The sequence below is a fragment of the Puntigrus tetrazona genome, chromosome 6 (genome assembly GCF_018831695.1).
Source record: "Puntigrus tetrazona isolate hp1 chromosome 6, ASM1883169v1, whole genome shotgun sequence".
NCBI lineage: Eukaryota > Metazoa > Chordata > Actinopteri > Cypriniformes > Cyprinidae > Puntigrus > Puntigrus tetrazona.
The window spans coordinates 19,515,081-19,532,318 of record NC_056704.1 but is presented as its reverse complement, the minus strand read 5'-3'; the positions used below and the strand labels follow the sequence as shown (position 1 = coordinate 19,532,318).

The following is a 17,238-nucleotide window of genomic DNA, read 5'->3' as shown; positions in this document are numbered from 1 at the left end:
CCACCCACCGCCCCCTGGCGGTCATTTGTTTTTTGCTTGAAAAGTCGAAAGTAGATGGAAAGGAAACGACCTCCATTCTGGGTCAAATTATAGGCTTGCGCATCCATTGCAGTTTGAAAAAAACTGAGCCAAAATGGCGCACAAAGATGGCCAGTGTCTTCCCGGCATCCCATCCCCCTCCTCAAATAGTGAAATCACGTTGAGCTTTGCACAATAGATTTTTGTAGTCCTCATATTTTAGTAAACTTGAAAGCCATCTAACAATTGCCTTAAAACTGGAACGGCAGATCACCCAAATCATCTTTTCAATGCTCAACCATAAATACTTTGCACCAGTTGTTAGACTGACTGGATGCACTTAGCATCCCTAACTCTTCAAGTCCAGGTCTAGTTTTTGCAGAAGATACCAATACCTAAAAGTATCCAATAGGTGGAGTTGTTGTCTAAAGTAAATTGTTTTGTAAACTGCCTAGGGCTAGTTTTTCGGCAGTCACCTATATTCTGTACGTTTAATAGGCAGTTAACATGCTTAAGTATCAACACCATGTCTTATAATTTTTCTTATGTTCAATGTTTTTATAAATTGCTGCATTTGCTATGATAACATACATACTTTAAAAACATCTATCTATCTATCTATCTATCTGAGAGTCTATCTGTCTGACTGACTCTCTGTCGTAAAGTTGCTTATTGTAAAAAGTTAATGTCTATTAGAGGATGTGTTTGTGAGAATCTTTCACCCTTCATTGTTTCTCAAATGAAGTCTGACTGTGTAAACGAGAAATTTGACTTCTGAAAACCTGCAATGTAAGTGTAGATTGACAAAGAGTGAAACTTTCTCCTTCCTAACCTTGTTTCTGTCAGAGTTATCATGCTTTTAGAGGGTGTTGGTGTTGCTGTCTAGCCAATCTCTTTGACCTTTTAACTATTGTCCTTCAAAGGATGCCCAGCCATCTATCTCCCCTCATTACCAAGGAAATGTGTCTGCGTCTGGTAGTGTGTGTGAGGCACAGTGAATAGTAATCAACACTGTCAATGGCTTCCTGACTAATTAGTGGTGTGTTTGAGAAATGCATAGAGAGCTTGTTTTTTTCATTAAGAGCTAGTTTTGTTCTTGATTTCAATGTATTTTAACAGTTTTTATACCTTACATGTTCTTTTTATGAAAGCTCTGTAGTTCATTTTAATATTGAGGGAGGCATATATTGATTATATGTTGGTTAGCTGACTAGATTGCCTGGCCTTCATGCCTTCAGGCTGTTCAAATACACACACTTAACCAAACTTTGCAGTGTGCCTGCTTGCCTTATAAGAAAAACAAGACTGAAAAACGAATAAAAATACAAATAAAAATACAAGAGAGTATAACATGCACATTAATATAAACCATCAAAATATTAAATGTCCAGCTTTAATTAAAAATGGTAGGCAAGTTGAAAGAAAGATGGGCACGAATTTGTTTATTTTTATTTTTTTATTTACAGCATGTAGTCTTTAACATGCCAGAATAAAAGTCTATAATAATGATTAATTACACAACTGCAAGGCTTTACAACAGCAATCAATCTACAAGTCAAATATTTAGAAGCAAATTTTCTTACACTTTATACTGATATGGACACACATGTGTATCACATACATTGCTGATACATGCACACACACATACACACGCGCACACGCACATGCACTCGCGCACACACACACACACACACACACACACACACACACACACACCCACACAGATAAACTGGATGTCTTCAGATTACAGATGGATCAGGTCACTTTAAATGTTTAGTCCACTAACCAATCCTAAAGAATGTTTTGTGGCATTACAGAGAGGTATAATTATAATTTATAATTTCACAATAATCTCAAAGTTCCTCCAGTATAAACACTGTGTACATACTTAGTAGACATAAAGGCTAAAACATACAGTTTCCATGCCGTGATATGCATACAGTCTTTTCCAAGTTATGCACATACATACATATGGTGCAGAGGGAGAATGGTAATCTAGTAAAATACAAGAAGATGATTGCAGGTAGTTCTCTTTTTACCCTAATGGATGAGCATTGCACACAACATATTGTAATGGTGTTAATTGGAAAAGAGCCTGACACTGTGATTTAGGGAATTTACATTAAAAAAATTCTAATTCATATTTTGCTCACCATTGGTGGGCTCAAAAAAAAAAACAAAATTAAAAACAACAAAGACCCATTCTACATATTTCTCAAGTTTCTCAAAGGGAATTGCATTAAAGGTAGCAAATACACCGTGATCAGACCAAGATGGCTGTTAGCAATACAAGTCAATACCAAGTGTCAAATCAAATCTGAATAAATCATATTTACTTTCTTATTTCGATTTCATTGTGTTATTGTGTTAAATTAATCTGTGACCATTATTTTAAAGAATAAGTTTGTCTACACATAATCCTTCAATCCAATTCTAATAATTTGCATCATCTCCAAAATAAGCTTAAAATAAGCCAAATAGTATTTTCTTATCAAGAACCATTTTTGCAGGTAGTTACACTGTTTTTACTTTTTTTAAATTAGTATTTATTTTGCCATTCTTTTTTTGGTTGTTGTTGTTTGTTAGAGAATGCTCGTTGTCATAATACTTTTTTCTCACTTGAATTTAAATTTACTGAGGCTTATGCGTAAAACAAATTTTTTTATGGAAGTAGAGTCAAGTCAATTGCCAGTGGACAAAATTAAGTGCCAGCATATATTTTTCTCTTTAAATATGCTGTTTTAAATAAAACGGGTAACTGAAGGTTAATTTGAATTTTTTTTTTCTCTTGAGGTTATATCATGTTGTATCGCTTGTATCAGATTGTTGTTGTCTATTACTCGGTCTGATGTGATGGTGTTAAATATGTGATCGTATATTTATATTTTTGTATATTTGGTGTATTTGTTAATCGGGGTAGATGAGAAAGCCGCTGAATGTGCTGTATTTGTTGGTGTTTCCTCCATGCACTTTGCCGCCATCCAGCTGCACGCAGACTTCATCTCCCACATCTAAATGCAGGATCACACTGTTAGAGGCGTAGTCATAATTCTGATCGGCGTCCTGAGCAATTGCACTGGCCCTCACCTGAGAGATGAGAAAGAAAAAATGGTTTTAATGTTTATTAAAAGGAAGAGTACATTAAAATAACCCAGAGAGAAAGAGTAAGTGTTCAGTGAATAATCATTTAAAATGTTATATCTGTCTGATTCTAACTGTTGCCAGTATGCAGATGCTTTTAAATCCTTTCACCTCACTGGAACATTTTGCTCTCTAACAAACGGTCTTTCCCCATGTCTTATGATTTCTCATCTCCTCTTTTAGTAGGTTATGGGAGACACAGAACGGAGAGAGAACAAAAGACCAAGACAGACCAAGGTCCAAGGGAATAAGGCTTATTGATCTGTGTGTTGCACGTGTGTGGTGTGTAATACCTTGGAAAAGCTGTTAATCACAACAATGTAACAATGTTCAAATGTGTTGAACTCATATAATACAATACCACTTCTTTTTGCATATATCAAGCTTTAGCGATATTAAATTACTTGCAGTCATATCAACCAGGCTATAAAAAAAACACAAGATAGGGAGGAGTAACAAAAAAAAGAAATTAAATTTTTTTTGAAAATCAGTATTAAAATAAACACATCTGTCTCTAACAATTTAAATCTAAACACTGATTAATGTCTATACAGCTTGAACCAAAGCCGATTTTTTGCACTGCTAATTAATACATGATCTTATGTAAGAATCAAAGTATAATTAATGCTTCCAGTCCTGTGTATAATTAATGGGTTTAGCTTAAATGTATTTCATTCTCACTGCTTACCATCCAATGTCCGCTACCAACAAATTATATATGAATAATCTATAAAATATTTATCTTTTTTTAAATTCTACATTAACCATAAAACACTTTGTACTTGTGAAAAATAATGTTTTACAAATGTATTTCAGTCGCGTCTCCAAGTGATCGACATTTTCCTGAGTTGCGCCTAATTCTTCTCACATCTACTCATTAATTATCCCTGTCTTCCCCTCATCTTTCTTTTCCCAGCACCTCTTCCCCCGTATCTGTTCATTCCTTGCACCATCTATCCATCTTTTTCTGCTGGAATCGTAATAAAATGCAGGTCACGCGCGTGTCTCCACTGCGCGTCTCGTGTTGGCGCGTGTCCCTGTCCAGTCTAAATCGGATTGATTAACGGCGCGAGGTGGCAGCTCCCGCGGGAGGCCTGGGGCTGCGTCGGGGCCTCGCTGGCTCGGTAATTGCCCGGCGCAGTGGCTCGGCTGTTGCTCCTAATGGGGCCCACTCCTCAATAACTCCACTGTATCACAATAAACAAAGCCTCGTACCGACCACCGGTCAAATGGAGTCACCAAGTATTAACTGGTGTGTGTGTGCGTGTGTGTGTGTGTGTAAGAGAGAGAGAAAGGGAGAAATAAAGAGACTATCTAGCATGTGCATTGTGTTGTTTCCCCCCAGTGATTTCAACGACCCGTTATCAGATTAAATAGCAGGTCTTCGGTTTAAACTATAGAGACAGCTTCTGACAGAAACAGCGTGACGATAATGCAAAAATGTTTGTTAAATAAATCCAAGAACCAAATAGCCCACGCTCAGAAAAACATCCAATTGTAAGAATTGAAAATAATACAGAAATACACACAAATTATTGGCGGTGAACTTAATTTATTTTATTTGGTTGTAGACGTAATTTATTTTATTTGACTTTTATGAACGCCAATAAAATAAACTACACATGGCACAGGGCTTTCTGCTGCTTTCAAATTTATTTTTAAATATCTTATAAACAAATAAAAAAATAAAATTGGAATGTCAGTCCTCTTGCATACACAGAGGGCATGTAGCTTTACCACAGTCTGTAACCTCAAAATATATCATGTTCTCCATTGCTAAAGGTTAACACTGTGATTTATGAATTCATGAATGAAGCATTTATCTCCTGTAATTTTGTATTCATACAAATCCCCTGTTTCTGAGTAACATTTAAGAGGCTAATTGGTTATATGACTGCAGGGCTCCCTGTATGACTGATTTTACTTGAAGTAGCGCTTCACTTATCTGTTGCAAGGTCTTTTAATTTTACTAATATGTATTGTTCTGAAAATAAGCTTGTATGGGGAAAAATGGACCTGAGAGGGATCAGTTTTATGACATAATCTAAGGTGGACACGAATAAGCCAAGCAGTTTTTCTTTTTTGGCCGTTATAAATCTCTGTCTTTCATTTTCAGCAAGAGCATCAATTAGAATCAAACAAGAATGAATGAAAAGAATGATATGAATATGCCGTATTATTTGCCAGAAACATTTTTACCAGTATTTCCGTAATGGCAGCATACCATTGCTGTTCTGTCTTTTTACAGTCCCTCCTCAAGGTTAAAGGCTCCAGGTGTGTGTTTCTCAGCATGTCCTTTAATGACTATACTTGAGAATCTAAGTACCTTGAGCGATGCAGGTTTCATGTGCATTTTGTACTGTATGTCCTCTCCTTGAATGGGCCTCCTCACAAACACTGACGTAATCTCAAAGAGTTTGTACCAAACTGACCTTTTGTCCATGCAAAGGGCAGTGAAAGCACAGGAAATGAGAGCTAGAGATACAAAAGAAGAAAACCACACACAGAAAAGGCGCAGATGCGTAAACAGGGAAAAGGGGTGTGCAAGTATCTATTGCAACAGCTGCAAAAACCTGTCAAGGTACTGTGGGATTACCTCATTAACTATATTAATTAATTAATTGGAGGATGTAAACTCATTAGCTGCTGTGTAATTGACAGGATGTTCGAGGCTTTTCTAACAACTTCTCTGCATCACACCTTAATTAGTGCCGTGTTACTCTGACGAGACCACGGAGAGGGAGAGATTTTCGAAAGAGACAGGGAGGAGGTGAAGTGCTAAAGCTGAACTCAAAGTAAAAGCTAGTCGTACAGTGGGATGAGAAGAGACATGTTTACATAGCCAAGAATCAATTACTGAATTAATTAATCGAATTTGTAATGAGAAACAAATTGGCTGGGTATTCTACTTGAGTGACATTAATTTGTGGACGTTGCACTCCCTGCTGCACTCCTCAAGATGCTGTTTTCGATTCTTATTCAGCCCCATGCAATCTATCCCTGCCACGAGGAGCCAAACCTCAACTAATAAGTGGCATTTCACAAATACATTAATATTCAGAGTTCTCTAAAAATAAAACTAACTGCCACAATCTCGCTGCAGTTACAGGCCGCAAATTTTGGCCTGTCTCAAAATGTGTTGGAGTCTACCTGTACTGGATGGAAGATCATAGACTGTGTTTGTAGTATCAGCTTGTGCAAATCTATGACCTGCAATGAGGTCAGCAGTCCTTTCTCGTTCTGTCTCTCACTTACACATGCGCTCACACATTCTGTCGTTTTCCTCATCTATCTTACTTACACTGATCTGATGCTGTCTGTGTCTATGGCCTCGCAGTAACACTTTCTCCCGACCTCTCTGTCGGCTCTCCTCTGATTAGCCATCCATCTTCCTCTCCTCCGTTCATCTCTCTATCATCCCACACCATTTTGCCAACCTCCCATCGCACGCCCTGCCTATCTGGGTGGGCTCACACTTTCAGGTTTCACCTTTGCTTTTTCTTTAAAAAAAGCTATAATAAATATAGGGTAATTATTATTTTACAGTGGTGCATAGATGTTTTCCAACAGCTTCTATTTGAAAATTAAAAGTCTTTCATTATTTACTTACCCACCTCATGTTAAATCCCTGTATGGTTATTTACATTAAAAGTTAATGGGGTCCAAAACAACACTGGACTCCACTGAGTGTCGGTTTTGCAGACACAAACACTCCAAAATGTGTTTTTGTTTTTGGTGTTCTACAGACATTTGTAATAAGCATGAGTAAATGATGACAGAAATGTCATTTTTGAGTGAACTATCCCTTTAAGAGTGAATCCAAACTCATGTAGGTGTATATTTGTGAGAATGCTTTGAGAGGACCTTGAGATGGGTTAAATAATTTAGCTAAGGGGAGGGATAATTAATGAGGGCAGAGATAGACATTTGGCAGAGTGTGGCTCTGTGTGTGTGTGTGTGTGTGTGTGTGTTTGTGTATGGCCCAGGTGGAAAAGAGGGAATCTCATCTTAAAGACATGAATGATTTAACACAAGAGGAGATCACTGGAATGACAATAAATGCAGTACAGCATGCCGTACACTGCCTAAGCTTACTCTCCTCATCTTCTCACTTTCCGCATCTCGTCCTCCAGTTAATGGAGGCTGTGTTGAATCCCGAGCAGTCTGGATTTGGCCTGCAGCGCATGAGCTATTGTATATTCAGCAATAACATGTTTTTAGTATGTGAGAATCAGAGACATGCTGCTCCACTATGAGACAAAACAAGTAACAGCATTCAGTACAAAATTTAGTATTTCAGTATTAGTGTTGTAATTATTCATCAGACCAGTTTAGGTAAATTTTGATCTGATGCTACAGCCAAAAAGAGTCCCAATTTGCCCTTAAACTTAATTGAAAAAGTGACATTGTGTATCAGTTTCTGAAATTAGATTTCAAAATGATTTGTCAATGTTTATTCAATGTATTTTGGTTCACTCTGTATTATTATTCTAATATTAATGTAGTAATTTTTTTGACAGAAATATAACCTGCTTTAGATGTTATCGCTTTGAACAAGCACAAGTTTGAGGTGTGTGTTTTTGGTTTAAAATGCAAATCCACTGAGTGATTTTTGCTTCACATGCAGAGCTTGTGCATTTGAATCAATAATTTTAGCTAAGAAGGTTCATTTAACTAGTTCCACCACTGTTGCGCAGATACACTTTTTGGAGCCAAAGCTGTGGATACACAATCAGTTTCTTTTGTGCTGGGTCATTAATGAACAGACAAAGGGCATTAATGGCAGGTGTTATGTCATGTTAATGGAAGTGTGCTGAAGGGAAGCTGACAGGTTGCTACAGACTCATTAAAGGGTTTTCATCACTTCCTGTCAGATATATCTGTCACAAAGGGCCAAAAGCTCCAGGAATCTGTGTGTGTGTCAGTGTGAGAAAGAGAGAGACAGTGTGTATGTAAACACATGTTGCCAAGGGAATTTTTTATATCTCTTTGGATAATCCCTGCTTTCTGTTCCACTACTAAAAATCAAAACTGAGCGGTTGAGTTGAGAGCGCCTGAATCCCAGATCCGTGTCATGTTTCACCAGATGGAGAGTTTTTTTCTCTCCTTACTTTTTCATTTATTCTAAATCCACGGGTCCTGTGAGGACTGTCTCCAGCTGTTGCATTTCGTTCCACTCCAGAGAGAGTCAAAGAAAGAACATTTGCTTGTTTGTGAACATTTGCTTGTTTGTCCTCTTTTCATCAGAAACTGATTACCTGTTGCATTTTCTGACTCTTAAAATGTATATTAAAAAAGTTTAATTGGTTAAAATGGACTTCAATCAAATTTGAACCCATTTTGATATGCTATCCTCTTTTTAACTCTCTCGCTCTCGCTCTCTCTCTCTCTCTCTCTCTCTCTCTCTCTCTCTCTCTCTCTATATATATATATATATATATATATGTTCGCATTGCCTATTTTTCCCCACTCTAGGTATCTAAAGCAAGGCTTCAAGTGATAGGCTGAGAAAATGACTGCTGAATAATTGAGAAGCTGCCTTACTGGATCCTATTTGAATGTTAAATGTATTCCTTAATCCTGCCGGTGAATCTAATATTTGTTTGATATTTCAGACAAATCACACTCTTGTTTTTTATAGTTCATCCACGTCTGACTTGGTCTAGTTAAAATACCTCTAAAAACTTAGTTAGCAAACTCTTTCATTGCACAGCAGGAATCTAACAACTTTTTTCAAACCTGTCTTCAACAGGGATGTGCAAACATAAGAGTTGAAGAACTGTTTGTCTTTCAATTTATGAGTTGAATTAATTTGGTCACGGCCCACAAGAACACAATTGTGAATGACAGGAAAGGAATTTACTGGATTGTTATTCAACACAGGGATTCTGGGAAACGTCTTCATTTACCATTGTCCACAAAGTTAATAAAAGTTTATACGGTTATTAGTGTCAGTTCAAACACATAATCTATTTATCTAAATCATGTTCAACTCAAAACTTTCAAACAAAGGTTTGTCAAGCCAACGTTCATACTTTGTCTTGACAAACTTTGCTTTTTCAGTTAAACTACAATGACAGGTTTTTAAAATTTGTTTATTAATTAAAATTATATTTTTATACATTCAAAATCTAATTCTGAATCTTGTTTGCTCCCTTAATATAAATTCAGGTCTTGAACTTGAGTTTAAAAAGGCATTCTCAATTTATAAATGGCAGACAGTCTTTGTGTACCCACACACACAGTCACATCTCCTACCTGTCCATTCTTCTTGAGGTCAGCCCACATGCTAGTTCCATCTCCACCCCTCATGAGCACGTGATAGGTAAAGAAGTAGATTCCAGGAAGAGGGCAGGTGAACTTGCCTGTGGTAGGCTCATAGTAATTCCCTACATTTGTCACCACATCATCAAACTTGAGTATCTCGCTCCCCTCATGTTGCTTGCGCAGACCAGCATAGAAGGCAATTTTGGGGCTGTAGAATGATGGGATGTATCCCCCTGGGCCTGGACCTGGAGGTCCAGGTGGACCTGGCTTTCCTGGTTCTCCAGGTGGCCCACGTGGACCCGGGGGGCCTGCTGGCCCTTGGTTTCCACGAAAACCTGACTTGCCTCCTCCTCTGCGTCCAGGGGTGTCGGGAGGAGGAGGCGAAACAGGTGTTAGTTCATTGGTGGGCGTTAAAGAGTCACAGACCATCTTGCAGCTTCCAAGCATCTCATAATGCGTACCTCCACCTCCAGACCCACCCAATTTGGTGCTGTGGACCAATAGCGGAATAGCGACCAGTAGCACCAGCACCATGGCCACGCCCACTGCTGCGCCAATAACGCGCTTCCTGCGGCTGAGGCGCGAGGCAGCGATAGAGAGGAAGTCCTCCTCCCCTTTAGAAGAAACAGGCCCGGCCAGAATGAACTCTGGGAAGGAAAAAGCGCTAAGGTGAGATAGAAAAGTTAACAAAGGAGTAAGGTATGAAGAAACGTGGCTTGTGTCTGAGGAATGTGCAAAAAATAAATTGTTTTTCGATATATAAAAAAAATCCAACGTCAGCAACAAACAAATCAAATATGCTACGTGGAATAATGTCACAAAAGACGTCTGTGACAAAAAAAGTGACTTTTAAATGTTAAAATTTCTGCTTTTTCTCCCCCTCTGCTTGCATTTACTGCTTCAAAATCATAACCACCAGCCCACTAACCACTACCTCTTGAGTGACACACACCGGCCCCAGTTATCACTCCATATAAACAGCAATTCTGGATGATCCAGTGGGTTTATATTGTCATATAAATATATATCACTTGTCTGATATAAGCAACATGGGGGATTTGGTGTCTCAGAATGTTCGTCCGTGGATGGAGATTCTATCAGGTGATTTGGAGATGTATTTCTCAGGGGTTGCTGTCTGGTGGTGGCGTTTCCTTATAGATCGGTCGAGTGACAACCGTGTGGCTTATTTTTCCATGAGAAGTTCAAGAAACATTCTGGAGAATTCCCAGAAAAGTCCATGTCCACTGCAGCATTTAAACAAACTCTGCCACTCCTCACGGAGAAGAAAGCTGTGACTGCGATTTAAATTTATCATCAAGAATCCACGCTGTATATTACATTGACAGTCTTAAACCTTCAGACGCATATAAGCGCTTTGCTTGTTAACGTCCTGTTAGCCCGATGGTAAATGGATGGTAGGATATAATTTTAAATCAGGCTCACAGCACTCTGGGTGATTTTCAGTTCCCGCTGGTCTTCATCAAAGTTCGGCAGAATAATATTCAGGTTCCAAGATCAACCTCCTTTAGCATCTTGACATGTTTCTCACTGAGTTGAAATATAAAAAGAGCTAAATTAGACGGACATAGCATAACTTACGACACATCTTTTAAGAGCTTCCAACAGATCCATTAATGCTTATTGAGATATTATTTATTTCCTTTCAGTATTACGCATTTAACAGTAAAAATGTCATGAACATGCATGTTCTCATAGTATTATAGTAATAATCAGCGTTATTTGACAGACTATAATCATGCCATCAGAGTTTGCAGATAGCCTGCACTAGGTTACTACATCACAGATAAAACGTGTCTCCAAAGTGTCTACAAACAGTATCAGTAATAACAGATTTCTCCATTGAAATAATGAGATAGCAATCGATGTAGTGTCACCCGCTTGTTTCCAGGTCTTGTCCATTTACATTCAAATGCCAATATATGCGCATATTAACTTTTGAACGGTACTATGTAGCCTGCTCAGTAAACCAATCAAATACGTCTCCTGATTCACACCCCAATTTGATTCCAGTTAAAAGCAAAATCGTCGAAAAATTATATTAAAAGTTTGTAAAATATTTCGAAGAAACAATTCACCACGGTAAAACAATTCTACCTACCTAATAAGTTGAAATGGACGGGTAACTCCGCGAGACACGGCAGCTCCTCTCTCGTGCGCGAACAGCTCAGAATATGTCAGAGAATCTCGCGCCTTCGGGGTTTTATTTAACGGTCACTCTGCTGTGTCTGTTGTCAGATTGAAATATTTTCCGTCTTCTCCTTTTTGCTTTGCTGCTTCTTTCCAACCCTTTCTGCCTCTTCAAGACAGTTAAATACGCTTAGGCTACTTCTATTTAGGGATAACTACTGGCGCTTGCGAAATTCTTTAGTGACCAAATTACTAATTAAAAGTAGAATGTGGCAATATTTTTTGTTAAGACATCGCCAAGAAGCAACAGTTTCTCACTTGTTCGATTTGTGTGAGGAAAAGGCGCTTCCACCCGCGGGATGTCTGTCGCGCGCTCCCCCGCCCTCCGCACAATTACGCGCTCGCGCTCACTCGCACCAGTCTCCGCAGATCAAGAAATCGATTTCCCGAGGAGATGTGCATCCTAATAGGGTTGCTGTCTACCCAATTAGTACTTATAAAAATAAGTCAGCTTGTACTGGTATGCTGTCACTACTAGCAGGAGTGAGGGATGGTCGCAGCAAGAAATATAGGACCGACTGTAAATTAGCTGTCTTTAACTACTAGCCTAAATAGGGGGTGTGGGAAATGCCACGTTAACAATGTGTATACTGCTAAATTGTTACATATTTAGACGAGTTTAGCATGTACAGGATGATGATATATCACCCAATATTAAGCTACTAGGTATATGATGTAATGTTTTGCTCATTTGGTTATTATAACACAAAAAATGTAAATTACACAAAGGGACCATTAAAATAAAAGCTCTTGATTGGTATCCGCATATGGTTCTGCAAAGAACTTTTGAAATCCATGGACCCTTTCACTACACAAAATGTTCTTTTTTTATCCATATATTCTACAAACTAAGAAAAAATGGTTCTTATGACCGTAACAGTTCACTAAATGGTTCTTTGGAGAGTGTTTGGTAATATTACACCCTGTATAGAGCACACAAGTTTCACAAGAGTGACCTTACTATTAAATCTATCCTTAATCACACTCAAGAACCTTAAGCATATTTTTTAGGAGCAAATGCCGAAGAGCAATACATACACATAAATACATTGTATGAAATGCTTCAAATTTTTATGTGAGCTAAGATTCAAGTGGTTTGAATTTAACATATTGAAATGTATTAGCATAAACTGAGGAGAAAAAGAGCAAAAATTGCGCATTTTGCAAATGCACGCATTTTCTTTATACAGGTCTTTTAAAGTGGACCTTAATAAAATCTTATAGGAATTGCTAAAAAAAAATTTCAACCCCTTTTTAACCCCTCTCTCGCTTCACTGCATGTCCCTCAAGACTTGTCTGCCCTGAGTGCAGAACACACGTGCCATGGCAAACCTATTCTTCTACAGTATATTAGCTTATTATTTGTGCCTGTTTATAGGTGTCTTCACAATTACATCAATTAAAGTAGCATGAGATGTGTTCATTATACGGCTGATAAAAAAAGGAAATAGTCTCTGCCTTCCTCTCTGATGATGTTAAAAGAGGGAGAGGAAGGAGAAACGGATAAGAAAGCTTGACGGAGGGAGAGAGAATGACAGTGTGTAGGGTGAAAGACAGTTTAGCTGTGTTTTCAAGTCTGTTGTCAGTGTCTCTGTTTCTTTAGCCTTCAGAGCTCATTAGCAGTGATAGACACATTGCTACTGACAACCTCCCCCACACACTTTAGCTCTCACCTTACTCTTTCCCTATCATCCCACTTTCACAATCATTTATATCTCTATCACCATCTCCCTTTGCCAGTCGCTATTATCTATTGTACTAAAGCACCTCTCCTTCTCTCTTTCATCATACTTTTTGAGTTCTATCTCTTGTAATGCTGTAGAAGCTGTTGTGGTTGTTTCTCCTCCCCTTGTTGGATTATGCTGTGCATTATTGGTACAGTGGTTTTATTCTGATTTAAGGGTTGCCTCCTGCACATGTAATCATTGATTATCATTTGAGTTCTGCGTTTTTGTCATTGGTGGTTTAAATGATCATTGATTTGTTCTGATTATTGATGATTGCACAGTCCTTCACGATAAATTGTCATGTTGGAACTAACTAAATGTGCTATACAGATTTTTTCTACATATAAAAAACAACAAATATGGATAACCTCCCATAGCATATACCTGATCACCCCGTAGCAGATCTATACATGTGAAGCTGGGGAGGGTGGAGGGTTTCTGAGGTGCACTGCTACAGCAAACACTAGCCAAGTATTTGAATACTGAGTAGTGAGCTCATAGGCTACCGATACAGAAAAGAACCAACCAGCTATGACATGTGAAAATGATGTCATTACGTCATATTGAATTAAATCTATCAAATTTAACGCGCCATCTAGAATTTTGTGCCAGAACTTTGTATATATATATCCCTTTAAAGGGGTCATACGATGATGCTAAAAAGATCCTTATTTTTTGTATTTGGTGTAATGCAATGTATTTATGCGGTGTAAGGTTAAAAAAACACCTACTGCACATTATTGTTGCTCCTCTGAGATTTTTCACAAAGCTTATCGTTCTGAGAATAGAGATGAGCTCTGATTGGCCAGCTGTCCAGTGCACTGTGATTGGCCAAATACGCCCCGGTGTGATAAAAAACAATAAAGGCCATTACAAATGAGGCATTTGTTGCATCCAGTGGGGAAATAATTATTGATTATAGCAAGCTAGTACTGTGTTTTTACACTGCATTAACATAACACCATGTCTGTATTTGTGATCGGAGGAACAACAAACAAGAGTTTGAATAGTAAGTAGCAGATTCTTTTAATAAGAAAACGTAACTTACTTACAAGTTGTGAATCAGAAGCACCAGGCTGTCCTTGCAGAATTGGAATTGCCCCAGTTTATAGCCTCTGTGCACAGCCAGCATAGGCTGCTCAGTCAGGTTCAGGAAATGTGCATCTGAATATTTAGGTTGAACTGTTCTGGAACAGTGCTGTAAACACAACTCAACCATTCATTTCTATTTGTTTCCTCTTTTGGAAGCACAAACAAAGTAGTTTCACTTTCACAATGAACACAGCGTCTCCAGAACATGGTGCTGGCGGCAACTCTACAGCAAGAATAATAGTTTTGCCTTTTTCCTTGCGTAAACATTTGGGCTGTGTTATGAAAATTACCCTACATCGTGACATAAAGAAGTGCAGGTGTGTTTAAACAAATCGTTTTTTATAAAGAATACAGCTTTGGTTTTGAGATTTTAGTCTTTGCAACTTCGTGGATATTTTCTACACAGCTTGTAACACTCCAAAGGGGAAAAGAAAACTTGAAATTGCATCATATGACCCCTTTAAAAATTTTCACAGAGGTGTCATGCGGCTTCATGACTAATATAGCACACAAGTTGAGTCAAAGCTAAACACTTCACTATTAAAGAATAAGTGTAAGGGACAATACAATATGCTGTTTTAGTTGCATCCTTGCAATTAAAAGGAACTATCTTTAAAATCTTGAAAGACACATGGCACTCATTTATACTTCTATAAATGGATTTCTGGAGTACAGAGCAAGAAGGCCACCCTGAATCCTTGGAAGAGAAAAGAGTCATCATCTCTCACATACACGCTTGTGTAACACTGTATACTTTACACCGTCTTTTTGTAGGTTTCATAGGGCTGTTTATGTTCTATAGTTTGTTTGTTTTATCTCAGATTATTTTGAATCTGTTGAGAACTACTGTTATAGCACCTGTTTATGATTGTATGAGTCAGCCTGTGTTTCTGTGAATGCCTGTCCATGTTTCCTGCTGCTTAATGCTCATTGGGGCAGATCCAAGGAGGACTTGTCGCCATTTTGCCTCTTGATCAATAGAGCACCTCCCATGATGCACCTTGTCAGCTTCTCACACTGGCAACTGCTTGATGTGTCTGAGGTCACATTAGCATAACTAACTCTTAAAAACTTTTAGAGCAACTCAACTCTATGCTGTACATAAATTATTAAATATATGCAAAAACATACTATTAAAAAAACACAAAGAAATTAGAAAATAATAAAATAAATAAATACATAGAATAATAGAAATGAAAATGTAAAAAATATAATTACATTTTTTCATAAATTTAAGTAAAATTTAGATTAAATACAAAATTAAACATTTATGATTTATAATATGATAATGGAATGATCATTTTTGGTTTGGTTTTGGCATCTAAAATGACTTTTGTAATTGCTAATGCTTTTGTCTGTCACAATAAGATAATATTTAAAAATGATGTCTGGGGACTTTTCTAGAAAAATCCCTAGTCAGTGATAAATGACTACACATTCACATTTCTATCTGTTATTGCATAAACAAAGACAACATGATCTATGATCTATAATGCTGGGCTAAATATATCCTATAATTATACTATTCTATAATACATTACAATAAAATGTGTTATATCATGTTAAGGTAAATGTGCAAGATTGTGTGCAATGAATGGATGTCTGAGAGAAAATAAGGAAAGGTAAAGGCAAAAGGGAAGCTGGGTTTGTATTGTGTGTATGTGTGTGTGTGTGTGTGTGTGCGTGTGTGTGTCTGTGTGTGTTTGTCTCTGATTGCTTGCTGATACAGGGTGACATGGTGCAGATTGACTCGGCCTGCTTCTCTAATTCTCTCTATTAATAAGCCACAGCTTCCCACTGTTGCACCGGACTACATCTATTCATCTCAATTTGTCATCTGCCCCCCGCACCCACCCCCCCTCGTTCTCTTTCAGTCTTTCTCTACGTAAACACCTCTGTCCATCTCTCTCTCCTTTTCTCCCATCATCTCCTGCATCACGTCCCATTCACTCTCCTGTTCCAAATCTGTCCATTTCACCTGCCTCTCGTGTCCTTCTCAGCATGAAGATTGAGAAGGCCACCATTTCAACATCTTAATTCTGTTTAAATATGAAGGTCAGACGAACTACTGCACTTGAGTAAACTGTATTGGCATTAATACTTTATTTTTAAAAAAGGAAATTATTTCGTTATTTAATTCAAATAGAATGTTATGCAATCACTCAGTCAGAAAGGCTTTTCATATGATCCTTGAGGGAGATAAAGGCTTTACAGCACTCACTTTCCGTTTAGAAGTCTGTTTATTCAAATTCATCCTTGCTTTTTCTTTCTTAATGGGCAGGGATAGGCAGCACAAAACAATAACACATCTGCTATGGCTCCTATGCTATTATTTATTACTTATAGCAATACAAGTTAGAGTCTCACAGACTGGCATCTTAAAGAGGAAGAATATCTAAAAGTCAGAAACGTTTTCTTTTCTTCTATAAAAATTACTTAAAAGGGGAAATGAACTGAGAAATCAAATATTTTTGTTGATATTTATGAGGTCAATGTGCTCGAAAACATGGTAAGTTTCAGAACGTAAATGAAGCCGTCTTTATATTGAAGCAAATCAATGATGTAATAGTGTAGCCAAACACTGCCGCCACAGAAAAAGATCAACGCCTGCTTCTACATCACTGTCTGTTTAGTCCCGCCCACGATTAACGCATGTAAATAAAGAGAGCAGCAAACACAGGTCTATGTGGATGCTAAACTTTATTTAAAAAATTCATTTTACCTCAGATTCGTTTACAAACAAGGCACGGTTCAACAAGGATTTTCAGAAAGATTGAAACTTTAT

The 17,238-nt window shown here is 37.8% G+C and overlaps 1 protein-coding gene across 2 annotated transcripts; it reads right to left on the bottom strand.

Moving 5' to 3' along the window:
- Positions 1–1,455: 1,455 nt before the first annotated feature.
- c1ql4b (complement component 1, q subcomponent-like 4b) lies at positions 1,456–12,028 on the bottom strand. Of its 2 annotated transcripts, XM_043241260.1 has the most exons (4): positions 11,546–12,028; positions 10,870–10,974; positions 9,418–10,073; positions 1,456–3,105 (listed from the first exon to the last, which is right to left on the bottom strand). In XM_043241260.1, the coding sequence occupies exons 3-4, from the start codon at positions 9,958–9,960 to the stop codon at positions 2,926–2,928; spliced, it is 723 nt and encodes a 240-aa protein (XP_043097195.1). In that variant the 5' UTR covers positions 9,961–10,073; positions 10,870–10,974; positions 11,546–12,028; the 3' UTR covers positions 1,456–2,925. The 2 variants fall into 2 exon arrangements, with proteins under 2 accessions (XP_043097195.1, XP_043097196.1); XM_043241261.1 differs by lacking the exons at positions 10,870–10,974; positions 11,546–12,028 and having other exon boundaries at positions 9,418–10,273.
- Positions 12,029–17,238: the final 5,210 nt, after the last annotated feature.

Coding starts and splice junctions, on each gene's coding strand:
- c1ql4b (XM_043241260.1), bottom strand. CDS start 9,960: ATGGTGCTGGTGCTACTGGTCGCTATTCCGCTATTGGTCCACAGCACC. Junction 3,106..9,417: donor ACCTCAAGAAGAATGGACAG/GTAGGAGATGTG, acceptor CTCATCTCTCAG/GTGAGGGCCAGTGCAATTGC.